At 57.0% G+C, this 27,097-nt stretch overlaps 2 protein-coding genes across 8 annotated transcripts in view; one reads left to right on the top strand and one right to left on the bottom strand.

The window, feature by feature from the left end:
• PMFBP1 (polyamine modulated factor 1 binding protein 1) overlaps window positions 1-8,638 on the top strand; it is a 368,361-nt gene extending 359,723 nt beyond the window's left edge. For 5 of the 6 annotated variants that reach the window (XM_050922219.1, XM_050922220.1, XM_050922221.1 and 2 more), the window contains 13 exons: window positions 1,303-1,425; window positions 1,579-1,705; window positions 1,884-2,525; window positions 3,062-3,251; window positions 3,553-3,706; window positions 3,950-4,117; window positions 4,421-4,588; window positions 5,186-5,353; window positions 5,435-5,602; window positions 5,920-5,982; window positions 6,240-6,349; window positions 7,568-7,642; window positions 8,105-8,638. In XM_050922219.1, coding sequence (XP_050778176.1) covers window positions 1,303-1,425; window positions 1,579-1,705; window positions 1,884-2,525; window positions 3,062-3,251; window positions 3,553-3,706; window positions 3,950-4,117; window positions 4,421-4,588; window positions 5,186-5,353; window positions 5,435-5,602; window positions 5,920-5,982; window positions 6,240-6,349; window positions 7,568-7,642; window positions 8,105-8,294 — 2,346 coding nt within the window. In that variant the 3' untranslated portion in view covers window positions 8,295-8,638. The remainder of the gene's footprint in view (window positions 1-1,302; window positions 1,426-1,578; window positions 1,706-1,883; window positions 2,526-3,061; window positions 3,252-3,552; window positions 3,707-3,949; window positions 4,118-4,420; window positions 4,589-5,185; window positions 5,354-5,434; window positions 5,603-5,919; window positions 5,983-6,239; window positions 6,350-7,567; window positions 7,643-8,104) is intronic. The other variant, XM_050922218.1, reaches the window with a different exon arrangement.
• Window positions 8,639-9,559: 921 nt separating this feature from the next.
• DHX38 (DEAH-box helicase 38) overlaps window positions 9,560-27,097 on the bottom strand; it is a 29,617-nt gene continuing 12,079 nt past the window's right edge. For both annotated transcript variants that reach the window (XM_050922236.1, XM_050922234.1), the window contains exons 8-27: window positions 26,901-27,056; window positions 25,041-25,202; window positions 23,581-23,688; window positions 14,809-14,921; window positions 14,586-14,723; window positions 14,089-14,275; window positions 13,821-14,006; window positions 13,404-13,544; window positions 13,155-13,265; window positions 12,908-13,024; window positions 12,593-12,700; window positions 12,366-12,478; window positions 11,686-11,894; window positions 11,439-11,593; window positions 11,190-11,345; window positions 10,978-11,112; window positions 10,769-10,894; window positions 10,328-10,423; window positions 9,977-10,098; window positions 9,560-9,809 (exon numbers count right to left, since the gene is read on the bottom strand). In XM_050922236.1, the coding sequence (XP_050778193.1) occupies window positions 9,725-9,809; window positions 9,977-10,098; window positions 10,328-10,423; window positions 10,769-10,894; window positions 10,978-11,112; window positions 11,190-11,345; window positions 11,439-11,593; window positions 11,686-11,894; window positions 12,366-12,478; window positions 12,593-12,700; window positions 12,908-13,024; window positions 13,155-13,265; window positions 13,404-13,544; window positions 13,821-14,006; window positions 14,089-14,275; window positions 14,586-14,723; window positions 14,809-14,921; window positions 23,581-23,688; window positions 25,041-25,202; window positions 26,901-27,056 (2,724 nt within the window). In that variant the 3' untranslated portion in view covers window positions 9,560-9,724. The remainder of the gene's footprint in view (window positions 9,810-9,976; window positions 10,099-10,327; window positions 10,424-10,768; window positions 10,895-10,977; window positions 11,113-11,189; window positions 11,346-11,438; window positions 11,594-11,685; window positions 11,895-12,365; window positions 12,479-12,592; window positions 12,701-12,907; window positions 13,025-13,154; window positions 13,266-13,403; window positions 13,545-13,820; window positions 14,007-14,088; window positions 14,276-14,585; window positions 14,724-14,808; window positions 14,922-23,580; window positions 23,689-25,040; window positions 25,203-26,900; window positions 27,057-27,097) is intronic.

Here is a 27,097-nt window from a genome sequence, read left to right as displayed (position 1 = left end):
CTATTGGCTCCTCAGGAAGCTAAGGAGCCGTGGTACTCACGTCACCACTCCATGTCCCTTGGAGAAGAGCGAAAGCTCGAGCGCCTGAAGCCGCACGGCCAGGCCTGGTCTCCTGCCCTCGAATCATTTCTGTGGCTCTTCCCTGCAACCTCCTACAATGTGCACAGCAGTGCAGGCAGCGGTGTTCTAATCCCACACGTCCCTTCCCACAAGGCATTCCCGGGCTTCCCGCTCCACCCTCCCGCCATGTGGTGCGTCCAAGGGCTGGGTGGCACCTCGCTACCGCCTGCCCTTAGCATGAGGGAGCCTCGTCTGTGCCTGGCAGGGGCCAGCTCCCCGACTGCACCAGCCCTCCCCTCCCAGCCTGCACAGGCTCCGCTGTCCCTCTGAGCACCCCCTGGCGTGTCCAGCACTGGGCCCTCGTAGCACTCACAGCGTCCCAAAGCACTCCCATCTGCCCTCACTTCCCATCCCCAGCCAGCTCCAAACTGAAACCCCCCTCCAGCCCCTCCTCCTCTGGGCTTTGTTCCTTTCCCGGGCCAGGAGGTCACCTTATCGCTTTGTTCTCCAGCACCTTTAGCATCCCCTTGCAGGGGGGAAGGGCCTGGGCATTAGTTGCCAGGTGATAGAGTGTCGGCCATTTGTGGGCACTGGCCCTGTGCTCTGCAACAATCTGAACCCCCCCCCCCGCCCCGGCAACTTAAGAAATGCATAGGGGAAACTGAGGCACCCACACAGTATTCAGAGGAAACATTAAGAACAGGCCCACTTCGTCACACTGACTCCCTGCACCTACCCTGTGTGACGGCTATGGGGAGGCGCGGCCTCTCCTGAGAAACCAGCTTAATTCTTTGATCCGCATCCTTGCTGGGTGTGCCTTGCACAGGTTGTTGTGAGCTCTTGTCAACTTTGCAGGCTTGAGCAGCAGCGGCCCCCACATGGCCATAGCCTTCCCTTGTAAGCCATGCAATACACAGTGGTCAGCCAGGCAGAGCTAAGCGGCTCCTCTCCCAGCCTGACCGGAGCCTGGGTAGCGTGCTGGGTGCGTGGCGTACTGCACACACTGTACAGATACCCGGCTCAGGCTTGCGCCGTCATGCCACACCTCACAGCTGTATGCACAGCTCAGGGCCCTCCGGGGCTTCCTGGCTGTTGGGGGGCGGGGGGGGGCTGATATGCTGTACTTTGGCACACTCGTCTATAGACTCAGCCCCTGGGGAGGCCAGTAAACCCATCTGTGCCCAGCTGCCCAGGGACTCGCTGGGGCCCAGCCCACTGGTATCTTGCTGCCTGTGGTTTCAGTGCTTGGAAGCTGACGAGACTCTGATGCATGTGCAGACGGAGTTTGCCTCCTACACAGCCACTCATAGTCATTCCAACGCCAGCTATGAGAGCCAAGTCGCCATGGCAGAGAACCTCCAGCAGGTAGGACCGTCCCGCCCCTGCCCCCACGGATGTTGGCAGGGAGCGCCAGGCAGCACTGAGCGGCCAGTGCCCTGGGACTGCTCCAGGCCCAGCCAGGCCTGGCAGCTGGCTGCCCACAGCAGTGACTGAGCTGTGCTGCTGCGTTGTGTCTAGCGGCTGAGCCACGCTGACGAGGACCGCGCCAAGCACAGCCAGCGGGCCGAGGAGTACCAGTGCCTGGTGCAGGATTTGAAGCTGGAGCTGGTGCGAGTGGCCGAGCAGAAGAACAGCAGCATGAAAGGTAAAGGAAGTGGCCGCTTCTCCTGCCAGCCAGAGCCCCGGGGCGGGTGAAGCTGCTGCTGGCCCCTGGGCCCGTCAGCGCTGCCCAACAGGTCGGTGGAGACGCCCTACAGCAGCCAGCGGCTCTGGGCAGCTGCAGGAGGCAGAAGCTGGCACTAGCATGGCGCTGCTTTTTTCAGCCGTCGGGACACTGGAGCTGGAGGTGCAGCGTCTGAGGCAGGACACAGCTGCTAAGGTGGAGCGGAAGCAGCTGGAGGTGGCCAAGCTGCAGCAGCTGATCCAGCAACTGGAGTGCGAGCTCCGGGAGAGCCGCCGTCTGTGTGCGCAGAAGGAGCAGGTGAGCCCAGGAGACGGGGACCCAGCGAAGGGACAAGCCAGGGCCCTGGGTCAACATGCGTTTGCAGCAGGAGAGGGCTCCAGCCTCCCCCAGGTCTCAGGCAGATGCGGCAGCACCTGTGGGGGCTACGTGGAGGGGCCTGTGGCTGTGGGGCTGTGCCGGAGGCGGGGTCCAGGCTGTGGGTGGCGTGGCCCGTGGGGCAGTGTCTGTGGCAGTGCTGTGTCTCTCGTGGCACAGATCATGCAGAGGAGGGATGAACAGCTCCACCAGGCACAGGCCGCCATGCGGCAGGCTCGTGGTGTCCTGCAGCAGAAGGAGCTGAAGCTGGAGAAGCAGCGCGCAGAGGCCAGGAGCCTGGCCGCATGCTTGCAGCAGGCCCAGCAGGAGAGGGAGCAGAGCCAGGCGGCCAGCGACAGCCTGCAGGAGGAGATCCAGCTGCTGAGACAGAGCCTGCAGGACAGCCAGCAGCAGCAGCAAGCAGCTGGTGAGCGAGGCAGCTGCGCCCTGGCTGTGCCCTTGGCCCCAATGGCTTCAGGCTCTCGTGGCTCGGGGAAGGCGGGCGAGACACGTTGCCTGCCTGGGGCATTCCCCAGAGAGACATGCCCCAAAGTCCTGGCAGGTGCCAGCCTCTGTTCCACAGTCCCGGAGTGGTCCCGCTTGGAATCTACCAGCTCCAGGGTGGGGAGCGCCCACGTAGTGCCCCTCCCCTGAGTGAGTCCCACCTGCCCCTTACGCTACTGCAGGGAACTCGTACGGTGGGCCCCAGTACAGGGATAGCTGACCCTGATGGCAGACAGCTGAGCCTGCCCATTCCAGTCATCTCAGAGCCTCCCAAACGCCCAGGTGATGAGCTCCAGCTGCCCACAAGGTGCAGAGGCCTCGGCTCCAGTCTGTGTCAATGGCGGAGCACTGGGTATGCTCAGGAGCAGGAGTCTCCTTCCTGCTGCCCAGCTTGGGGGGCCAGCTGCTGTGTGTGATGGGCAGCAGCTGGATGAGCATGTTCCTCCCTGTCTCTGGCAGCTCAGGAGCTGGTGCAGCAGGCGGAGCGGCTGCTGCTGGCCCAGAGCAGCCTGCAGAGCACGCAGGAGCAGCTGAGCGAGCGCATGGCTGAGGTTGGCCGGCTGGAGCAGGCCAGCCGCAGGCTGGAGGCGGAGCAGCGGGCGCTGCAGGAGCAGCTGTCCAGGAGCATGGATGAGGTGGAGCAGAGCAGGTTGGGAGCAGCCGGGGACCTGTCAGTGGTCCCTGGTGGAGGTGGGAAGAGCCCAGCAAGGGGCACAGGATGTTGGCATCTGCCCGTGCCAGGCTCCATGACCCCGAGCAGCACCAGGCAGCACTCAGAGACGTGGCTGTGGGACAGGGAGACCCGAGACAGAGCCACTCACGATGGGAAGGGGCCAGCGGGCAGAACCAGGGTTGATTTTTGTGAGCCTGCCACGTGAGGTGTCCAGCTGGGCTCCCAGGGGTCGTAGGGCAGAGGCTGGAGCTGCTCTGTTTTGGGGGCTCGCCCACAGGAAGCTGCTGGAGTGCCTGAAGGCAGAGCTGGGCCAGTGGAAGCAGAGGCACCAGGTCGCCCTGCAGCAGGGGATGCAACATCAGCACTCAATGGCCGAGATGGAGCTGAAACTGGGGAGGAGCCAGGAGCAGGCGAAAGCCCTGCAGCAGCAGGTACAGGCTCGGCGTGGCCTCCCCCTGGGACTGGGGGGACCTGGGTGCCAGGCAAGACAGAAAGGGAGTACCCTGCTTAGGTGGGGGAGGGGGGATGGTCGCCCGCTGGAAGCATCAGCCATGCAGGAAGTGTTGTCTCAGCTCCTGCAGCCCAGTGACCCCGCAGCCCTGCCCAGCCCAGCGTCTCCTCCCTAGGCACACGTGCTGCCCTGGCCTCGCACCTGCAGCCCCATGTTCCCTTAGTTCCAGGAGCAGGAATCCACCCAGCAGGCCCTGCGGGAGGAGCTGAGCCAGCTGCAGAGCCGGGAGGAAGAGCTCCAGCGGCAGCTGCAGGGAGCCCAGGAGAGGGAGTGCCTGCTGGCCAGTGAGCGCCAGGAGCTGCAGCGAGAGCTCCACAGCAGCGAGCAAGCGGTGAGCCCGTGATGGGTCCCAGCAGAACGGGAGACAAGGCCACTATGGGGCAGTGGCCGTGGGGGGCAAGGGAGGAGATACGGAGGCTGGCTGGGGCCTGTGTGTGGAGAGGTGAGCGAGCGCGCCTTGCTGACGGCCCTGCCTGGGTGCTAGCTACAGGAGCAGCTGAGGCAGTGCTGCGCCCAGCTGGAGCACTCCAGCAGCAGATACAGCAGCAGGCCGGCAAGGTGAGCGCTCCAGCCGCACAGGCCAGAAGCTGGCCCAGCTGCTGGTGCCCAGCTGACAGTGCTGAACTCCCCACAGGCCACGCTCCAGGAGTCAGCCCTGGCCCAGCTGCAGGCAGAGCTGGGAGCAGCTCAGGCCAGAGAGTGGCAAAGCACCCGCACGCTGACTGCAGCAGAGGAGACTATCCAGGCCCTGACACTGAGAACTGCATCCTGTCAGGAGAAGCAGAGGGAGGCGCTGGAAAAGGTAGGGCAGAGCCAGGGCCTACCCCAGGGACCCCATCAGCTCCGCTGAGCTGGAGCAGCAGTGCTGGCCTAGTGTTAGCGTGGGCAGAGGCAGTTCTGACCCCCAGGGCAGGGCTAGGGCTCACAGCTCCGTGGGCTCACCCGCTCTCCGGCCCCGTGCCACATGGTGTGCATCTGCTCCGCCTGCTGGCACCACCCTGCGGCCCAGCCTGCGGCGCCCAGCGTCTCTCTGGAGCCGCCAGTGAATGGGGCATTCACAGCGGCCTGGACGGTTGGATGCCCCACACAGCCTGCCTGGCACCTGCGTGGCCCAGGAGCGTTACCCTTTGGCACCCATGGGGAGCAGTCAGTGACCACGTACAGAGCATTCCCGCTTTGGTACAAGTGCCTAGCACACTCAGTGCTGACCCCCCCTGCCCTCAGTGCAGCACCAGGGGCCTGTGCTGGGGCAGGGGTCTTGGCCCTCCCAGCCAGGCCTGGCCCAGTGTAGCAGCGTGTCTGTACAGTTCTCGCTTCTGCTGGAAGGCTGGGGGGGTGTTAGTGCAGCCCAGCTGCCTGCCCCAGGGCCTGCCGCCCCTACTGCTCCATCCCGTGACAGCTCAGCGAGACGGCGCAGGACATGGCGGCCCTGCAGGCGGAGCTGGTGCGGACACAGGCCAGGGAAGCCCAGCTGGAGGAGGAGGCAGCAGCCTGGGAGGAGCGGCTGAGGCAGCTCAACGGGGAGCTTAAGAAGCTGCAGGGTTTCCAGCAGCAGAGGGAGCAGGAGGTGAGTGACCCAGGCGCTGCAACCACCTCCCTGAGCCCCCCGCCCCCCCAGCCCCCACCTGCCGCCACTCATTCCCAGCAGGCCCAGTCCTTCAAGGAGCAGCTGGAGGAGCGGAGCAGCCAAGTGCAGCACTGGCAGAGGCGGTACCAGGAGAACGCGCAGGTCCTGGCGCAGCGGGATGAGGACCTGGTCGTATTCAAGGTGGAACTGGCCTCCTTGAAAGAAAAGCTCCATGGTGCCGCTGAAGAGGTAAGTGGGGGGGGGGGGCGATAGCGTATCACACAGAACCCCGGGGCTGGCCCAGTACAGTCCCTGAATGCTGGCAGGGCAGATGAGGCTGTTAGCTTTGTGGCCCTCGGCCCGGGGCACCAGGGGCATGGTGCCTTCGTGGTGTGAGCAGGGCTCACTGACTGGACAGCGCATGGGGACCTAGGAGCCGGGCTGGGTTGTGGGCTTGACCCTCACGTGGAGCCTAGTTCACCCCTACCAACAGCCAGACTTGCGTTCCTGGGGACCAGGCGGGCTGGGAGCATTTCCCTGGCTCATAACACGCCCTTCCTTGGCAGAGAGCCCGCTTGCAGCAGGAACTCAGTGTCTTACGGCAGAAGTTCATGGCCTCCAGCAGTGAGGTAGGCCCCCCCCTCCAGTCTCTCCCGAGTGGGTGTTTGCTGCCAGCTGTGAGCCACTCCCCACCCAAGGGCTCAGGCAACGCGTGGCCCAGGGGCAGGTTATTCCGTAGCTGTCCCCGGTGGCCGGCTGAGCCTGGCTCGGCTGAACCCGTCCGTGTCCAGAGGCAGCTGTGCAGCGCCACGTGACCCAGCCACAGGTGGTGGTGGGGGGACTCTAGCTTGGCTGTGGGGCTGGTGCTGTGTTACTTCTCTTGCAGGCAGAGGCGCTGCGCTCCTCCCTGGGGGCTGCGCGCTCAGACAGCCGCCGGCTGCACCGCGAGAGCGAGCTGGTGCTGGCCAACGTCAGCCACTGGGTGAAGGAGCAAAAGTGAGTGAGGGGGCTGAGCCAAAGCTGCCTTGGGAGTCCCTGCACCACTGCCCCCCAGCAGCCGTAGCATCAGGGTAACAAAGCATCAAGCTGCGTCCCTGCACAACTGCCCAGCCCCCCAGCAGCCGTAGCATCAGGGTAACAAAGCATCAAGCTGCGTCCCTGCACAACTGCCCAGCCCCCCAGCAGCCGTAGCATCAGGGTAACAAGGCATCAGGCTGCGTTCCTGCAGCCCAGCGTCCTCGCACGACTGCCCCCCCACCCCCCTCACGAGCTGCCGTGACATCAGGCTAACAAGGCATTAGAGGCTGTGTTCCTGCACGACTGCCCAGTCCCCCCCCCCCCCAGCAGCTGTAGCATCAGGGTGCGTTCCTGCAGCCCAGCGTCCCTGCACAACTGCCCCCCAACCCCCATCACGAGCCGCCGTGGCATGGGGGTAACAAGGCATCAGGCTGCGTTCCTGCAGTCCAGCATATCTGCACGACTGCCCCCCCACCCCCCTCATGAGCTGCCGTGGCATCAGGCTAACAAGGCAACAGGCTGCATTCCTGCATGACTGCCCAGCCCCCTCCCCCCCCCCGCCCCCCCGGCCACTGTAGCATCAGGGTGCATTCCTGCAGCCCAACATCCCTGCACAACTACCCCTCTCACGAGCAGCTGCAGCATCAGGGTAACAAGGTATCGGGCTGCGTTCCTGCAGTCCGGCATCCCTGCACGACTGCCCAGCCCCCCCCATCCCCCCGCCCCTGAGCAGGCGTGGCATCGGGCTAACAAGGCATCAGGCTGCATTTCCACATGACTGCCTAGGCCCCCCTCCCCGAGCAGCCATGGCATCGGGGTAACAAGGCATCAGGCTGTGTTCCTGCCCAACTGCCCAGCCCAGCGCGCCCCCCTCCCCTCCCTGAGCAGCCATGGCATCGGGGTAACAAGGCATCAGGCTGTGTTCCTGCCCAACTGCCCAGCCCAGCGCGCCCCCCCTCCCCCCCCCCCGAGCAGCCATGGCATCGGGGTAACAAGGCTACGCTCCTGCAGCCCGGCACCAGCTGTGCTCCTGCCTCCATGGCATTTCTGCCAGACTGGCACAACAGCTGCCTCCCCACATGCCCATCAGTGGGAGCCCCTGAGATGGTGACTCTGGCTGGGCTCCCACTGCTGCGCTCAGCCCACGGACACGGCTCCATGGGAACCAACTGACCCTGCCCTCCGGCCCTGTTTCAGGCAAGCAAATGACAAACTGGGGCACAAGATCCGGGAACAGATCAAGCACATCGCGCAGCTGACAGGCGAGAAGGAGTAAGTGGGACCAGTGCCTGGCATGGTGCAGCCACCTGTCTAGACCAGGGCAGGTGTGCCAGGTTCAAGGGCAGCTGGCTGTGCATCAGCCCTAAGGGAGCTGACACGGGGGGACAGGGGGGGTGTGCGGCTCTGACCCCACCCTGGCTGAATAGGGGAAGGGCGCTAGCACCCCCATTGCTTTGCTGGCCCCTGGGCTGTGACTGGACAGACAGGAGCAGCGAGCCTGCCCCATCCCCAGCTGCATGCAGGGGTTGGTCCCAGTGCTGGGAGCGGAGCCCGGCACCAGGATTACACCAGCGCCCTGCAGGCGTGCAGCAGCCCACCCGCTGTGTGGGGAATGTCGAGAGAACTGGCTGTGGGGACGGGTGCAACCCAGTCTGAGCTCCATCTGCCCACTGGGCCATTGCCTGTTCTGCTCGCCCCAGTGCCAGCTCACTGCCTCCCTGCCCTTCCCCACAGCCACCTGCAGGAGGTGCTGGCGAGGCTGCAGCAGGAGAACAGGCACCTGAAAGGCGAAGTGGCCAAGCAGCGCATTGAGTGTGAGCGGCTGAAGGTGAGCAGGACGTTAGCAGGCAGAGCTGGGCCCGGGGGCAGGCTCCAGGAGGGGCTGGGGGGGGAAGAGGGCCCTGCTGCCAAGAGCTGCTGCTGATTTTGTGCTTCTTGTCCCAGGCTCTGCAGGGCAGCAGCTTAGACGCACGGGCTGTGCTTCGGCAGCCATGGCCCCTGCTCCTGGGCGAGGAGTGAGGTCCCTCTCTCTTCCAGCCTGGCGCCTGCACGATGGACCCAGCAAGGACTGTGCACAGGGCAGGCACGTCCTCTGCAGCTACCTCAGCTACCTGCTGCGGGCCCGGGCCCAGCCTGCACTGTGAAATAAGCCACAGGCACAGGCTGTCACCCACCACGGCGGCAGGGCGGGGGCTGCATCCCCCTCAGCAAACCCCACTTACTAGGAACAGCCCATGTATTTCAGCCATTAAATGTGTCGCTAGTCCAGCCCCCAATCCCTAGTCCATGTAGTCATTGCAGCAGCACTGCTCCCTCCTGCCCCTTCCCCCAGCTCAGCCACAGCCTGGGGGGCCAAGCAGCGCAAGACTCACAGGGGGGCTGATTCCTTTTCTCCCAGGGCCAGGGACCACGCTTCGCACCAGGTGCTGGGCCCAGCTTTGCAGCAGCAGCAGCCCTGAGGCGGATTCTCTCCCCCAGGAGAGGAGCTGCCACAGCCCAGCTTGCAGCAGTGAATACCAGCCCCTGGCGCAAGCTTGTGGAGCAAGCAGCCCTGCTGGTGCTCAGGCTGAGCACACTGCGATTTCTGTGACCAAGGCCCTTCCTCTGATGCCAGGCCACATTTACCACTGCCTGCTGTCGTGTGAGGGCAGAGATCAAGCCCAAGAAGGGGGCTCAGAGGTCAGCACATCCCCTCTTTCCCCACAGCGACAGCCAGGCTGCTGCCCTGTTCTCAGCCCAGGAAGGGCACCGCTACCTCAACATTAGTGGAAGCCAACGGCAACTGGCCGTGCTGGGCCCAGGGCCGGGGCTGCAACCCACAAAATCACTGGCTCTGGGAGGGAGATGGGACCCGAGTCTGGGGAGGCAGCAGAGGTAGGGCGTAGGGACTTCACCTCTCCGCGAGGCTGCAGGTGGGGCGACAGATGGGTGTGCACTGTCTGTGCTGGCAGCACCATGGGCACAGCTACTGGACATCTTGCACCAGCCCCTCTCGTAGAGCCCTTTGACGCAGGGGCAGCTGATCCAGGCCGGAGCCGTGCCCGGTGCGCAGGAGCTGGGGCTGCTTCACGCTCACACAGCCTGGCGCAGCCTCCAGTCATGTTCACACCTGCAGGGGGCCCAGCTCCAGGAAAGGCAGCAGGACCCTCCCAAGCGCAGCACAGGACAAAGCAAGGGCTGGAGGCCACCGACATTTATACAAATAAAATTATTTCTCCTCTGTAGCAAACAGTGCCAAGGTGTGTGCAGGTGCAGGGCAGGGCCCCAGCACCCCAGAGTCACATTTACACACAGCGGGGGACAGACCCCTGCAGGGAATCCATCAGCTCCAGGCCAGCACAGCGAAGCACCTGCTCACAGGCCGAAGCGGGCAGGAGTGCGGCGCGGCGTCATGGGCTCCCCCTGCTCCTTTCGCCCTGGAGTATAGATCTTCAAAGACCTGCGACGGAGAGCAAGGGCCATTAGCCATGGGGCCGGAAGCCCCCGTGCCTGAGCTGCTCCTCCACCCTCGGGCGCTACTCACAGCAGTCGTTATCCCCCTAGACCCAGGCAGCCCCGTGCCGCAGCCCTTTGGGGACAGCCCCTGCTACCATGCCCAGCACCCACCTCACGCTACCCAGCGGGTTGCGGCGCTCCTGCTCTTCCCGGCGTGCTCGCAGCTGCTCCTCAGCCAGAGCCATCTCCTCCTCCATGGCAGACACCTCCTCCTTGGCCCGACGGCGATTCTCCTGCAGCAGCAGCAAGGGCGAGAGCTCTGAGTGCAGGGGCTGGGAAGGGGAGAGGCCCATGGCACAGGCTGCAGCCTGTGTCCAGTCCTGCCTAGCTGGGCGCCCGGCGCAGCTCCCCAGGCCTGCGGGGTTATGGGCATAGCCAGGCACAGAGCAGGCAGCACGAGTGTGGCGGTGGGCAAAACCCAGTCTCCATGGAGGCTGCCCCCAGGGGAGTACCCCCCCTTACCTGGCGCGACTTCCCTGCATGCTTGATGCTGTAGAACATGGGGCCCAGCTCTGCGAGCCACTCTCCATCCACGGACGTGACACACTGCATGTACTCCTGGGGGGAGAGAGAGCACAGGCAGACCAGGCCACAGGTCCCACCTCCCCTTCCCAAGCACCAACACCCCCTTAAGCCCAGCACTAACCTGCACCATGGAAGGCAAAGCTCCTTTGGCCCCACACCCACCCTCTGTGAACATCCCGCCCACCAGCAGGGAGGGCATTCCCCCCCCCCCCCCGCGAGAGCATCCCGCCCACCAGCAGGGAGGGCACAGCCCCAACCCGCCCCCCACCCCCACCCCGAAAACATCCCGCCCACCAGCAGGGGGGGCACGGCCCCAACCCGCCCCCCCCCCACCCGAGAACATCCCGCCCACCAGCAGGGAGGGCACGGCCCGCTCACCTTGGTGGTCATGACCAGCTCGTGATAAACGATGTAGTCTGGAGTGTAGCCCATGCCGAAGAGAGAGCTGGTGGGGTGCAGGTGGCAGGGCATGCCGGTGCGGATGTTCACATACTCCCCGATGCCCTGTGGAAAGAGCTGGGTTAGCACAGCCCTGGGCAGCACCCTGCCCCTCCCTCAGCCTGCACCCTGCACTCCCCGCCCTTCACCTTCAGCTTGGCAGCCTGGTGGAAGTAGGCGGCACAGATGCACTTCCTGACGATGTCCCAGTCTGAACCGCAGGACGCCAGGCTCATGCGCTGCTGCACCATGATGTCCTTCAACTGGGCACGCACCTCCCGCACCTGCAACAGCACATGCCCGTCAGAGGCCTGCCCCACTTCAGAGGCCCCATCCCCTGCCCCTCCCAGCACGGCCCCACCTTCCTCATGGCCTTGGCGTGGATGAAGTGCTGGTTACACCACAGCATGGAGTAGCTGTTGTTTTTCCATTGCAGGTAAACGTTCAGGTAAGTCAGGTGATCACTCTCCGGAACAGCAAACTTCTCCCGCACCTGGTCGCTCTCTTCCTCGCGGCCCTAGGGGGGAGCAGGGGGTGCAGGGTTAGGACTGGAGGGGAGGGATGGGGCCCCCAGCCCACACGAGGGGAGAGGCGAGGCAGCAGCACGCACCTTGGGCCGGTAGAAGATGGCGGGCACAGAGAGCATGGAGACGATGAGCAGGATCTCAGAGCTGCAGCCCATGTCGCAGGAGACAATGAGCATCTTGGAGAGCGCCGGGTCCAGCGGGAACTCTACCATCAGACGCCCCGTTGAGGTCAGGCCACCTGCCAGAGCAACACAGGAGCCGGTAGCAAGGCAAGCTGCCAGCACCCCCTATTCCCTCCCTGAAGTCCTCAGCGCTCCCCTCCCTCCTTACCCGTGTTGTCCATGGCTCCCAAGATCCACAGCTGGTACATGGAGTTCAGCATGTTGTCCTCAGGGGGTGGGTCCATGAAGTGGAACTGCAGCAGGTCCTGCACGCCCAGGGACTTCAGCAGCAGCACCACATTGGCCAGGTTGGTGCGCTGGATCTCAGGCACCGTGGTGGTCAGCAGCTCATTCTTGTAGGCGCTCTGAGTGTAGAGCCTGGGGAACCAATGCCATGAGCGCCATTCCCTCCTCCCCAGCCAGCCCCTCAGATAGCTCCACTTCCCTGCTGAGCTCAGAGCCACCTCCTGCCCAGCCACAGCAAGCTGGGGAACTCTCTAGAGCAGGGATCCTGGGCACAGGAGCTGCAGCTCCAGCATGTCCTGCTTTGGGGCAAGGAGCAGACCCTGCACACACCCCCAGCAACAGTGCAGGAGAAGCTGGGTGGACAAGGAGACGCCATTGCTGCAGCCGAGGGGGCTGAGGCAGCTCTCCGTGGTGCACTCGGGAGACCTCTGACATCAGAGCACCCCCTCCAAGCTGGGATACTTTGGGGTGTGCACACATTCAGATCCCCTGAGCTCCAGGACCCTTCCCACGGAGCAGCTAGAGTCAAGCCAACTGAGGGGAAGCAGCTGCTGTGTCCACAGCTCAGCACCCAAGGGGTTAATGCTGCAGCGAGGCGCCTACCTGAAGCACTGACCTGGGCCCGTCCGGCCAGCGCGACCCGACCTCTGGTTGGCGTTGGCTTGGCTGATGGGGTAGATCTGCAGGGCGTCCATCCCTATGCGGGGGTTGAAGACCTGGTGGGGCAGGCAAGGAGCAGTGAGACAGGGTGGGGGATAACGGGCAGGGCCCAAAAGGTGGCTACGCAGCAGCTCCAGGGAGCAGGGCTCCGCCACCAGCCCTGGCCTCACCTTCAGCTTGCAGTAGCCAGAGTCAATGACAAACATGATGCCGTCCACCGTCAGTGAGGTCTCCGCAATGTTGGTGGCAACAATGCATTTCCTGACACCGTCCGGAGCCTGCAACACACCAGGTGTCAGCGCCCTGAGGGGCTGGCAGCCCCCAGCTCCCGACCGTGCCCCCCAGGGATGCAGACAAGGAGTGCCAGAATCAGCGCCCGCGGGGAGCGGTGTGTCCCTGGCTTTTCCCTTCTACACAGTCAGACATCAGGTTCCCCTACAGGAGCCGCTGCTCCCCTCCCCCAGGAGACCCTGCCAACGGGCTACCTTCTGGAAGATCTTGGCCTGCAGGTCAGAGGGCAGCTGAGAGTAGATGGGCAGCACAGCCAGAGCTGGGGCCTTTTCCAGTTCCTCCAGATGCTCCACAATCTGCTCTGAGGCCACCTGGGGACAGAGAGGGGAGTGAAAGCAAGAAAAGGCACAAGGGCCTGGGGGGGAGGCTGGCTAGTGCTGCCAGGTCTGCCGTGGGGTGGGGCGGGGTTTGCGGGTTAGCGCTAAGGCACACTGAGGTCACCTCAATGTCCTCCTGGCCCGGCATGAAGATGAGGATGTCTCCAGGGGCCCCAGACAGATGCACCTGCAGGGCCTGCTTCACCGCAGCCTCTACGTAGTCCTCCTGCGGGGTCTGAAAGGCAGAGAGCAGTTCGAGGGGGGCCTGGCTGCCCACAGCCCGACTCCCCCTCATGCACAGGACCCATCACACAGCATCTCCACCTCCACCCCATGCAGTCAGCCCTGCCCAGACCCCCACCCCCACAGGCACCTTGCTGAACAGGACATCGACAGGGAAGGTGCGGCCAGGAATGTGGAAGATGGGAACGTTCCCAAAGAAGGAGGCAAACTTCTCTGCATCCATGGTGGCTGAGGTGACGATGAGCTTCAGGTCCGCACGCCGTGCCACCACCTGGAGAGACAGACTGCGAGGGCAGCAGGGGGGCAGGGCCCAGGCCACTCCTCCCCCCCCCACACACTGTGAGGGTGGGGTACTGTACTGACTGTATCCCCTCTCTGCGAGGGGCACATCTCACTCCCCCTACCCCAGAGCCTCTACCTCCCTACCCTTCCCTCCCCAAGTCCCAGGAGGGCATTCAATCCATGCTACCAGCAGCCAGGCTCTGGCCTGTGCCCTCTGCTGCCCCTACCCCATCCCATGGCCTGCCCCACCCTCGGGTGCACTGACCTCCCGCAGCAGGCCAAAGAGCACGTCCGTGTTGAGCGAGCGCTCGTGCGCCTCGTCCATGATGATGGCGCTGTAATGGTCTAGGTCGGCCTCCCGCAGGGACTCCCGCAGCAGGATCCCGTCCGTCATGTACTTGATGACCGTGTTCTCTGACGTGCAGTCCTCAAAGCGGATGGCATAGCCCACCTGGAAAGCGGAGAGCTCAGCACCTGCACAGCATACCTCACCAGCAACCCAGCAGAGCTACCCTGGGGCCTGCTAGACTCACCTCTTCTCCCAGGCTCACACCCATCTCCTCACTGACCCGCTTGGCTACCGACATGGCAGCCACCCTGCGGGGCTGGGTGCAGCCGATCATGCCGTAGTCGGTGTAGCCGTCCTCATGCAGGTACTGAGTCAGCTGGGTGGTCTTGCCACTCCCTGTCTCCCCCACCACAATGACAATGCTGTTATCCCTAGGGAAGAGCAGAAAGAGGTGTCTCAGCAGCAGGCTTCAGTCCCTGCCCCAGCGTACAAGGTGTGCAGCCAGCTCCCGCAGCTGAGGGACTACCAGTGCAGAGACCTGCCTGAGGGGGAGGAGGGGAAAGCAGCATGGTCCCCATCTCTTGATGCCTTCCAGTCAAGGCTGGAGGCCTCTCTGGAAGATGCTTCAGTCAGACAAGTTACTGGGCTCCATCCAGGAGCTGTACAGGAGCCAAAGGCCCATCTGGCTTTGCCTCTCTACCTAGGAGAAGCTGCCTGGGAGGGAGGGGCTAGCAGCGGTACCTGATGATGGTGAGCAGCTCCTGCTGCACAGCAAAGATGGGCAGATACTGCCTCTGCTCCACAATCGACTTCTTCTTAGCAAACTCACTGCTGGCCTCGCTCTTCTCCTTCATGTGATCAGCAAACTTCTGCTCTGTCCTGGGGGGACACAGCAGCCCCTGAGTGCGTGACTCCATGGACCTCATCCAAGTGCCAGGCTCAGAACCCCACCAAGCAGACCTACCTGTAATCCACCTTGCCATCTTCTGTCAGAGTCTGGTCTGGCTCCTCCTCTTTCTTGATGCCCATAATGTCTCCCAGTTTGGTGCCAGCCAGCTCCCAGTGCTTGTGCTGAGCCTGAAAGGCAAAGAGCAAAGTGCCAGCTCACCTCCAGCACTGCCAAGAGCAGAGGAACAAAGCGCCCAACCACATCACAGATGGGACATTTGAAGACGGCCAGAAGGGCCCATTGTGACCATCTAATCTGGAACCTCATCCATCACTCCAGCAGTATCAAGCCCATAGCTGTTGGGTGAGCTACAGCAGATTTGGTTTTAGGCAGACACCAATCTTGGTTTAAAGATTTCAAGTGCTGGGGAATCCACCACATCCCCTGGTAAGTTGTTCCTACAGTTAATTCCTCTCACTACTAAAAATTCATGCCTTATTTCTAGACTGAATCTGTCCACCTTCATCTTCCAGCCACTGGATCTTTGACTCAAACCCTTAACATCTCCCTCATGCACACAGAGTAACAATGGGATCCTCTCTAATTCACTCTAGAGGCCCAAAAAGCCACAATCAAGAGAAAGCTGCACAGGTTAAAAAAACAACCTAGCTTAGAGGGAAAGTGAATGCAGCTATGAAAAGGAAATACATTTTTATATATAGATATAAACAAATGGAAGAAGGAAGATGTTCACAGAATGAAATTCAATCAGAACAAATGCAAAGTCCTCCACTTAGGAAGGAACAATCAGCTGCACACATACAGAATGGGACATGACTGCAGAGTACTGCTGAAAGGGATCTAGGGGTCATAGTGGATCACAAGCTACATAGGAGTCAACAGTGTAACGCTGTTGTAAAAAAAATAAAAGCGAACATCCTTCTGGGATGTATTATCAGGAGTGTTGTAAGCAAGACGCGAGAAGTCATTCTTCCGCTCTTCTCTGCGCTGGTTAGGCCTCAACTGGAATATTATGCCCAGCTCTGGGCACATGTCAGGAAAGATGTGGACAAGTTGGAGAAAGTCCAGAGAAGAGCAATAAAAATTATTAAAGGTCTCGAAAACATGACCTATGAGGGAACACTGAAAAACACGGGTTTGTTTAGTCTGGAGAAGAGAAGACTGAGAGGGGACATGATAATGGTTTTCAAGTACATAAAAGGTTGTTATGAGGACAAGGAGAAAAATTGTTCTTAACCTCGGAGGATAGGACAAGCAGCAATGGGCTTAACTTGCAGCAAGGGAGGTTTAGGTCGGACATTAGGAAAAACTTCCTGTCAGGATGGTTAAGCACTGGAATAAATTGCCCAGGGAGGTTGTGGAATCTCTGTCACTGGAGGTTTTTAAGAGCTGGTTAAACAAACACCTGTCAGGGATGGTCTAGATAATAACTTAGTCCTGCCTTGAGTGCAGGGAACCAGACTAGAAGACCTCTCAAGGTCCATTCCAGTCCTGATTCTGTGAATATAAATCACAAGGTAGGAACTATAGGAAAATGGTAAGGGAACCAAAAGGACACAAGGAGAATGCTAAGGCCGGAAGAGTTAAGGACAATAAGAAAGCATTTGAAAGTAAATTAAGAACAACAAAAAACCCAACGACACAGTCCATTACTGGATAGAAAAGGTAGATTTGCCAACAATGCAGAAAAGGTAGACAAGTTCAGTAAATATTGCTGTTCTGTATTTAGGGAAAAAACAGTTGATGTAGTCATATCACATGCTGATGCAACACTTTTCACTCCATTAGTAACACAGGCAGATATTGAACTGCACCTATTATAGTCAGGACATTTTACAATCAGCAGCTCCAGAGTTTTAAAAGAGCTGGTCAAGGAGATGCAGGGCTGTTACTCTTGGACAGGGCCAGTGCAACCCATTAGGCGACCTAGGCAGTCGTCTAGGGCACTAACATTTCAGGGACAGTGACCACGGCAGCCAGATGTTCGGCTGCCACGGTCGTCAGCGGTATTTCGGTGGCAGGACCTTCTCCCGCCTCCATCGGAGGTGCCATTTTGGGGGCAGGACCTTCTGCTGCCCAGGGCGCCAAAAAGGCTGCCGGCGCTCCTGCTCTTGGAACACTGGGGAAGTTCCATAAGACTGGAAAAAAGTGTATGTCATGCCAATATTTAGAAAAGGTCAATAGGACAACCTGGGTAAAGATAGGCCAGTCAGCTTGACGCTGATCCTGGGCAAGATAACATATAAGCTGATATAGGACTCCATTAATAAAGAATTAAAGGAGAGGAATGCAATTAATGCCAATCAACCTGGGTTTGTGGAAAATAGATCCTGTCAAACAAAACTGATATCAAATTCATAAGATTACAAGTTTGGTTGGAAACTGTGGTGTTTAGAATTATTAGAATTTGCTGTCAGAGATGGTGACAACAACAGCCAATGATTTGCAGTGACAACTGAATAACGTAAGGGTGTTCCATGCCCCACTTGAGACATCTAGATAGACTTGTGTAGTGCTGAGGAGGCAGGGCCGGCTCTAGCCATTTTGCCGCCCCAAGCACGGCGGCACACCGCAGGGGGGTGCTCTGCCACTCGCCGGTCCCGCGGCTCCAGTGGGCCTCCCGCAGGCATGACTGCAGAGGGTCCGCTGGTCTCGCGGCTCCAGTGGACCTCCCGCAGGCGTGCCCGCGGATGCTCCACTGAAGCCGCGGGAGCAGTGGACCCTCCGCAGGCACGCCTGCAGGAGGTCCACCGGAGCCGCCTGCCGCCCTCCCGGCGACCGGCAGAGCGCCCCCCGCGGCATGCCGCCCCAAGAACGCGCTTGGCGTGCTGGGGCCTGGAGCCGCCCCTGTGAGGAGGAGCCGGTGGTCATGGCACATGTAGGTACCAGTACTATAGGGAAGGACAGGAGACAGGTCCTGGAGGCCAAATTTAGCCTGCTAGGTAAGAGACTGAAGTCCAGGACCTCCATGGTAGCATTCTCTAAAATGCTTCCAGTTCCACACGCAGGGCCAGTTAGACAGGCAGAACTGCAAGGTCTCAATACGTGGTGTAAGGAGGAGAGGTTTAGATTTATTAGGAACTGGGGAAACTTTTGGGAAACGGGGAGCCTATACAGGAAGGATGGGATCCACCTAAACCAAAATGGAACCAGATTGTTGGCACTTAAAATTAAAAAGGTCGTAGAACAGTTTTTGAACTAAGGGCTCGGGGAAAGCCGACAGGTGCGGAGGATCACATGGTTTGGACAGAGACATCCCCTGGGGAGTATCTACTATTAGAGATTCTCGATGTCCTACTAAGGAGGAGAGGATGGAAGATAGTAAAATACAGGTAGGATCTGATGAGAAACAGTCAAATGAAAAAAAGTCCCATTCAATTACATCACATAATGGAGACAGCTAAAAAGTGACAAGTTTTTAAGTGCTTATATACAAATGCTAGAAGTCTAAACAATAAGATGGGTGAACTAGAGTGCCTCATGTTGAAGGACGATATTGATATAACAGGCATCACGGAAATGTGGTGGAATGAGGATAATCAATGGGACATAGTAATACCAGGGCACAAAATATATCAGAAGGACAGAACAGGTCATGCTTGTTGGGGAGTGGCACTAGATGTGAAAGAAAGCGTAGACTCAAATGAAGTAAAAATCTTAAATGAACCAGACTGTACCACAGAATCTCTATAGATAGTAATTCTATGCTCGAGTAATAAGAATACAGCGGTAGGGGTATATTACCGATGACCTGACCAGGGATAGTGCTAGTGACTGTGAAATGCTTGGGGAGATCAGAGAGGCTATGAAAATAAAAAACTCAATAATAATGGGGGATTTCAACTATCCCCATATTGACTGGGTACATGTCACCTCAGGACGGGATGCAGAAATAAAGTTTCTTGACACCTTATATGTCTGCCTCTTGGAGCAGCAAGTCCTGGAACCCACAAGAGGAGGACTTGATTTAGTCCTCAGTGGAGCACAGGATCAGGTTCAAGAGGTGAATATATCTGAACTGCTTGGTAATAGTGAGCACAATATAATTAAATTTAACATCCCTGTGGTGGGGGAAACACCACAGCAGCCCAACACCATTGCATTTAATTTCAGAAAAGGGAACTACACAAAAATGAGGTGGTTAGTTAAAACAGAAATTAAAAGGTACAGTGCCAAAAGTGAAATCCCTGCAAGCTGCATGGAAACTTTTTAAAGACACCGTAATAGAGACCCAACTTAAATATATACTCCAAATTAAAAAAAACAGTAAGAGAACCAAATAAGAGCCACCATGGCTAAACAACAAAGTAAAAGGATGGGCGACAGGGGATGGATCACTTGATGGTTACCTGTTCTGTTCATTCCCTCAGAGGCACCAGGCACTGGCCACTGCCGGAAGACAGGACACTGGGCTAGAGGGACCTTTGGTCTGACCCAGTATGGCCGTTCTTCTGTTCGTATGTTCACTACTGTTTGCACTGGTCATTGACTATGTCATAAGGAAAGTAACTGCAGAAGGAAACTGAAGAATTTTATGGACAAACAAAGCACCACGCAGCTTTTGGCAGACACAGCAAAACAAGTTGGTTTGTTCATCAACAAAAGAGACAAAGTATACAGCTATCAATGTCCCAAAAGTAACCAGTGTAGACAAAGAGTGAGATGTGCAATGATGGGACGCACGCTAGCTGTCAAGCAGCGACAACTTTCATAACTCTAAAAAGATGTGGAAGAGTAGCTGATTGGCACTGACATGAAAATCTGAATTTTTAACACTGACATCATGTCTGTCCTCCTTTATGGAGCAGAGTCATGGCAATCTACAACAGAAATTGTTAAGATCATGTCATTCCAAAGTAAATGTCTGCAGAAGATCTTCAAAGACAATTGGAAAGAATTGCTTGCAACATCAGAAATTTTAAGTAGAGTGAACTAGTCTAAAGCATCAAATATGCTAAGACGACAGTGATGGACATATTTAGGACACACTTTAAGGCTGCCACCAACATGACTTTCGCCACAAGTGATGATATGGAGAAAAAGACAGTGATCTAGAGAAACATTACACAGAACATTGGAGAAAGGAACCAAGTCCATAATTTCAGCTTGAACAGAGCAGAACAAGGCTGAAATAAATGCCAGAACCTGGTGGATACCCTACACAGTGGGAGGCCACAGAAAGAATAAAGATTATTCTTAGACTTCTGTAAGGCATTTGACTGGGTCCTACACAACATTTTGATTAAAAAACTAATACACAGAATCATCGTGGCACAACACTGGCTAAATGACAGGTCTCAAAATGTAACTGTAAACAGGGAAGCACTGAGTGGTTGCCTCTCTCATGCGGTCCCCTAGGGATTGGTTCTTGGCTCTATGCTATTTAACATCTTTAATCAAGGACCTGGAAGAAAACAAACTCACTGGTAACATTAGCAGAGAACACACAGATTTGGGGAGTGGTAAATAATGATGAGGACAAGTCACTAATACAGAGCACTCTGGACTGCTTGGTAAATGGCACAGCAAACAAAGTGTGTTTCAATACGCCCAATGTACGGCAATACACCCAGGAACACAGAACGGACTTACAGGATGCGGGACTCTATCCTTGTTGCACTGACTCTGAAAAGGACTTGGGGTCATGGTGGATAATCTGCTGAAGATGAGCTCCCAGTGTGACGCTGTGGCCAAAAGGGTTAATTTGATCCTGGGACATATGAACGGGAATATTTGATAGAAGGGAGATTATATTACTTCTGTATTTGGCACTTCTGTGACCATTACTGAAATACTGTGTCCAGTTCTGGAGTCCGCAGTTCATGAAGGATGTTGATAAATTGGAGAGGGGTCAGAGAAGAGCAATGAGACTGATTAAAGGATTGGAAAACCTGCCTTACAGTGGTAGACTCAAGGAGCTCAACCTAGCTTAACAGAGAGAAGTATAAAGAGGTGACTTAATCACATGGGGAAAAATATTTGATAACAGGCTCTTCAATCTTGCAGAGAAAGGTCTAACATGATCCAATGGTTGGAAGTTGAAGCTAGACAAATTCAGACTGGAAGTAAGACATAAATTTTTACCAGTGAGGGTTAAAAAAATGGAGCAATTTATCAAGGACTGTAGTGAATTCTACATCACCGGCAATTTTTAAATTAAGATTACATGTTTTCCTAGAAGCTATGCTCTAGTTCCACAGTTCTCAAACTGTGGGTCAGAACCCAAAGTAGGTCACAACTCCATTTTAATAGGGTCATCAGGGCTGGCGTTAGACTTGCTGGGGCCCAGCGCCAAAGCCCAAGCCAAAGCCCCATAGCCTGGGGCCGAAGCAAGAGCCTGAGGGTTGGGGCTCAGGGTTACAGGCCCTTGGGCTACAGCTTTGCCCACCTGGGGTGGTGGGGCTTGAGTTTTGGCTCTGGCCCCCTGCCCAGGGCAGGCTCAGGCTTCAGTTCCCCCTCCCGGGTCACATAGTAATTTTTGTTGTCAGAAAGGGGTCACGGTGCAATGAAGTTTGAGAACCCCTTCAAGGAAGTTCTACAGCTGGTGTTACACAGGAGGTCAGACTAAAATCACAGGGGTCCCTTCTGCCTTTAGAATCTATTAGCGCAATTCCGGTAGACACAGGGGTCTCCTCCGTTGCAGGGGTTGGGGGAGGAACCCAGCGACAGGAGGCTGAGTCCCCACCAGTCAGCCTTCACCTTTTTATTTGCCCTACAACCCTGGTTCAACTCTCCTACTCATCAAAGTGGTCATTCCCTTGATCTGGTCTCCAACAAGCACTGCTCTCCCTGGTTGTTGAGGTCCCAAGTCTCCAACCTTCACCTGGTCTCTTCTCAGCCTCCTCCATCAGTCCCACCTCAGACTGTTACTCAGTCTTTCCATGATTTCCAGTCCATCAGCACTGACTTCTTGTTTGCTCTCAGCCCTCTCCTCCCTCTCTTCCATGGACATCCTTGCTGAATGTCTCCATGATTCATTCTCCTTCTTTCTCATCTCTCGTCCCTCTCTCCAGTCACAAGATCTACCCTGCCACCTCCTAGCAATGGATCAGCCACAACAGCCACTTACGCCATTCTGGCTCTCGTGCTACAGAGTGTCTTGGGTGGAAATTCCATGGCTGGGCTGATTCCCTCCATTACAAATGCATAATCTCCTCCTTCCATTCTGCCATCTTCCTAGATGAACAACTCTACTTCTCCAGCTGAACTGAATCCCGCACCCACAACGCCAGCCACCTTTTCACCACCTGACTTGCTCTTCAAACCCTCCTTCCATCCCACTCTTCTGGGGGGACCAATTTTTTCCAAGATAAAAACTGGCAAAATGTAACATATGATCTTCCCCTCCCTTCAGCTAACCTTCCCTTCTCACTCCTCCCCACCAGCTCTCACCACTTTCTCCCTGGTCATAGACGCAGAGGTTTCTCGTCTGCTCTCCTTCTCTAATTCCACTGACCCAATGCCATCGCCTGATCTTCCTCGCACCCACTCTCCATCCTCTCCCTTATTCTTCTGCTTAACTTCTCGCTCTCCTCAGGCTCTTCTCCCCTCATAACACAAGTATGCTGTAGTCGCTTACATTTTAAAAACCCACCCTTTACCCCACGTCCCTTAACTCCAACCACTGCCTCATCTCCCTTTCCTCTCTAAGCTCATTGACCACGCTGTTTACAATCACTGTCTGGAGTTCCTCCCCTCCAATTCCCATCCTAGACCCTCTACAACTCAGCTTCTGCCCTTTGCACGCCACTGAAACCCTCTCAGCAAAGTCTCTAATGACCTCTTCCTAGGCAAAGCTCAGAGCCAGTACTCCATCCTCATCCTCCTTGACCTGTCAGCTACTGACACCATGCTCTTCTTGAAATCTTGTCCTCCACTGGCTTCCATGACTCTGTTCTCTCCTAGTTCTTTCCCTACCACTCTAACCACTCCATCAGCATGTTCTTCAGAGAATTCTCCTCATCCTGTCTCCAGCTTTCCATGGGGGTTCCAGGAGGCTTTGTGGCCCCTTCTCTCCTCTCTGGGTAATCTCATTTGCATCAAGTATCATCTCTATGCAGATGTCTCACAGAGCTACCTCTTAACCCCCGACCCATCTCTTTCCGTCCAAACTAAAGTCTAGGCCTGTCTCGCCGACATCTCCTCATGGGTGTCTAGCTATCAGCTCAAGCTCTACATGGCTAAAACCGAGCTCCTACCACCGCCTTCTTTCTCGATCACTGTGAACAACACTACCATCCTGCCTGACATTCAGGGCTGTAACCTGGAAGTCATCTTCAACCTGCACCTCTCTCCAGGTCCTCACTTCTGGGCTATGTCTAAATGGTGCAGGTTCTCTTTGCATAAAATCTCTAACCTACAGCCCTTCTTATCCATCCACACAGCTGAAACTCTCGGCCTGGCTCTCCTTGTCAGGTGTCTTCATTGTGTCTCTGGCCTGGACAAATGCAATCTTGCCCCCTCCTTTGTCATGATGCCTACAAATAACTGGACAGTGGCTAGGCTGCAGGTGTGCCGGGAGCAGAGCCTATCATGCAGACCAGCACCGCGTCTGACGAAGTGGGCATTCACCCATGAAAGCTCATGCTCCAATACATCTGTTAGTCTATAAGGTGTCACAGGACTCTTTGTTGCTTTTCACTGTCTCATGGTTTCCTTGGATTCCCCCACTGGCCTATTTACAGCCCATCGTTTGTCTTGCATTCAGCTCTTTGGGGCAGGGACCATCTTTTGGTTCTGTGTTTGTGCAGGACTGGGGCTCCTAGACACAGAGAGTAAAACTGATCACCCCACTCCCAGGAAATAGCAGCCATGCCTGGCGCCTACCTTCTTGCGTTCCTTCTGTTCCCTGTGTTTGCGCACCAGCTGGCTGCCTTTGCGGGCGATAATTGCCAAATCCGAAGTGGCATCCTTGACCGGGATGACTGGCTCTGGCTGCAGGGGCAAGAGAGGGAGGTCCCAAATCAGCACTGACCGAGACTTTGCCTACACTATGAAGTTTTGTCAGCAACAGGCAGCTTTTGCCAACAAAACAGGGGAGGTGTACACACCACAAAGCTACTTTTGGTGGCTAAACTTTGCTCTTTTGCCAAAAAATAAAACCACGAGAGGCGTAAAGTTCTTGCTCAAAGTTAAAGGGACAAAGCATCAGTATAGACACTGCTGTTTGTTTTGTCAACATAACTGGCTTCCACCAGTATCCTAAAATGCCTGCCATGACTGTTCTGCTCACTGTTTTGATCTCTGCTGCCCTGCAGGCATGCACCCCTCCCCTTTCAAAGCTCCGGGAAGTATCTGACAGCCCAGCTATTTTGGGAACAAAAAGCAAATTATTAACGTGGAATGCTCCTGTTCTGCTGCACTTGGGTACGGGAGAGGGGGAGGACAGACTACTGTGCAGCTTTGAGATTCTTCAGCATGGAGAGCTTACAGAGTTGCTCAGGATGCTCCGCAGAGGAGGCTGTGGGAGGCAGAGTTGGCTACTTTAGGAGAGACTCCTGTGCCAAGCAGAGGGGGCTGACCCCCTCCCCCACCTTAGGATAGGTTGGTCAGCCAGCTGTCTCCCCCCTGCCCCAGACACTCCACTCTCCTCTCCTCTCCCTCCCCCACATGCTTCAGTTGAAAAAGCATCTGACAATCTACTAGGATGCCCCTGGAAGAATGGGATTGAGAAACCTGCATCATGTGACGATGTATCTAATGCAGGTGCAGAGGTTGGCAACCTTTCAGAAGTGCTGTGCCGAGTCTTCATTTATTCACTCTAATTTAAGGTTTTGTGTGCCAGTCATACATTTTAATGTTTCTAGAAGGTCTCTTTCTAGAAGTCTATAATATATAACTAAACTATTGTTGTTTGTAAAGTAAATAAGGTTTTTTAAATGTTTAAGCAGCTTCATTTAAAATTAAATTAAAATGCAGAGCCCCCCAGACCGGTGGCCAGGACCCGGGCAGTGTGAGTGCCACTGAAAATCAGCTCGTGTGCTGCCTTCAGCACACGTGACATAGGTTGCCTACCCCTAATCTAATGCACAAGGCATTGCAAACCATTCCCAAAGCACCCTGCAGCCAGCTGCACAGTGGGATTGCTACCACAGTGCACTGCTGTCTGTGTCCATGAAAGGGCTGCTAGTGTGGATGCGGTCTGCTGACACAAGGAGCTAGAGTGGACACACAACAGCAGTTTTACTTAAAGAGGCATAACTTTTGCCGAACAAAACTTTGTAGCATAGACAAGGCCTGAGCTTGCCTGCAGGGGCCCAGCGGCTCTCCTCCAGCAGAGCCCCTACCTGCTTGGTGAATACGATTCTCCCATCCAAGAATGGGGGCACCAAGTTGTGCACCAGCAAGTGCACTTTGGCTGCATTATCTTCCTCAAAGTCCTCATCCACCTCTAGCCGATGGACCACCCCGCTCGTCAGCATGCGATTGGTCTCCCAGCGCTCATTGTCCTGAAGGAGAACCACAGGCAGCAGCGTCACAGGCCCCGCTCCAGCTTGTGCGGAGGGCGCAGTACCCTAGCTTCCCTCATCAGCCTGCCACACTCACAGGTGGAGAAGAGACTCCTCACATCTAAGCTGCAGCAAAGCACAATAAGGCATCCCCCATGCTCACCCACAAACAGCACTTTAATTTGTATGGCTACTCTACTGTCAGAGGGTCACAGAGGAGCTCCGTGACAGTACGAGTGATGTGGAGGGGCTGCAGGGCCAGCCACTGGTCTGGGCATAGGGAACTTCAGGAGACTGAGGACAGATACAATGCGTACCCTGTGAGCTGGTGACATGGGGCTCAGCCAGGCCAGCTGCTCTGGGAGAAACGCTAGTAGACACTCCCCGGGAAGGGGGCTGGTGGCTGGAAGCCAGGTCCGACTGCAACGCAACCCATCTGCAAAGAGTGCCTTTGGGGCTGCATATGCAGAGGTCTCTGGCCCACAAACAAAGAGGGGAGCGCCCTCTTCAGGGAGGGCTAGGAAGATGGCACTGGCAATGCAGTGTTCAGATCTGGCCACCACATTAACAGAAAATATCAGCAGGCTGAGCCCATTCAAAGGACAAGCCACAGAAGTGACTGAGAAGCTAGCGTGCTGATTGGAAGGGAAGATTAGCAACACTCCATCTGCCCTGCCCAACCGAGAGATCTCTAAGGGGGAGATAATGGTGTCAGCGCGCACAGCTCAAGAGAGAGGAGACAATCGGGGGCCCCATGGGGATTGGGGAGCCAAGGGTGGGATAACATTACATGGGGGGAGGGGGGGCAGCCTGGCTACCAGGGAGGCAGGCTGGGCTGTAGAACTGATGCCCCGGGGCGAAGTCCTCATCACTGGGTGTGGTATGACAGGCATACTACCTCTGGATCACTCCAAAACTCAGGACGTTGCAGGGAGTCAGGATACATCACCAGCCAGTGTGCTGAGGCAGCATCCGGGTGTTACTCCTGGGAGAATTCTGCACCACTGGGTGGGCGCAGAATTCATGTCCCGCACAGATTTCTTTGCTTCCCCACAGAAAAATGACGGAGGTGAGAGATCACCCCGCAACCCTCCCCCAGGGACAGACCTCTGCGGCAGGTCCTGCCCTTGTGCAGCCTCACTGCCGTGCTTGTTCCGGAGGGGCAAAGGGGGGGCTGCAAGGTGATCTCCCACCTCTGTGCAGCCAGTCGCCCGTGCTTCCCACTGCCTACTGGAGCCTCCACATTTATTTTTTGACAAAATTTGCAGAATTTTAAAATATTGTGCATAGAATTTTTAATTTTTTGCCACAGAATTCCCTCAGGAGTTGGGTGTGCTTGCAGTGGGCAGGGGCCCCATCACTCTAGTTCTAACCCCAGCCTCCAATGACAGTACCTAAGGCCCTCCACACCATGTACATCTGGAGCACTGGGACACCCAGACTCAGGGCAGGGCCACAGCTCCCACTGTCCATTCCCACACCAGGGATGGAGGTGAAGATGACACAAGAGCGATGGGGCACGGCTGCCCAAAGCCAGAAGCTTCTTTCATGTCCCTCGCCCATGCTAGGCCATCCCAAAGTCATCTTACACCCTCCACCCTCCTGGTCTGCAGGACCTGTCGTCCCCACGCCCCACCCCCCAGTAATATGGAAATCCCTGAACGTCCAGAGTGCCCTGGCCCCACTTTGCACTCTTACCTCATTGATCTGCCTCCGCTGTGCAGAGATGCGCTTCTGCTTCTGCTTGTGCAAGTGCTGCTCCCGCTTCTTCACGTACTCCTCCGACGAGTAGGCCAAGGGGTTGTGGAACTCGTCGTAACCCTCATCCATCATGTACCAGTCCCGGTCGGCTTGCTGAGAGACGGGGGTAGGCATGGATGTGGGCAGGAGAGAGA

The sequence above is a fragment of the Gopherus flavomarginatus genome, chromosome 14 (assembly GCF_025201925.1).
Source record: "Gopherus flavomarginatus isolate rGopFla2 chromosome 14, rGopFla2.mat.asm, whole genome shotgun sequence".
Taxonomy (NCBI): domain Eukaryota; kingdom Metazoa; phylum Chordata; order Testudines; family Testudinidae; genus Gopherus; species Gopherus flavomarginatus.
This window is presented reverse-complemented; position numbering and strand designations above follow the sequence as displayed.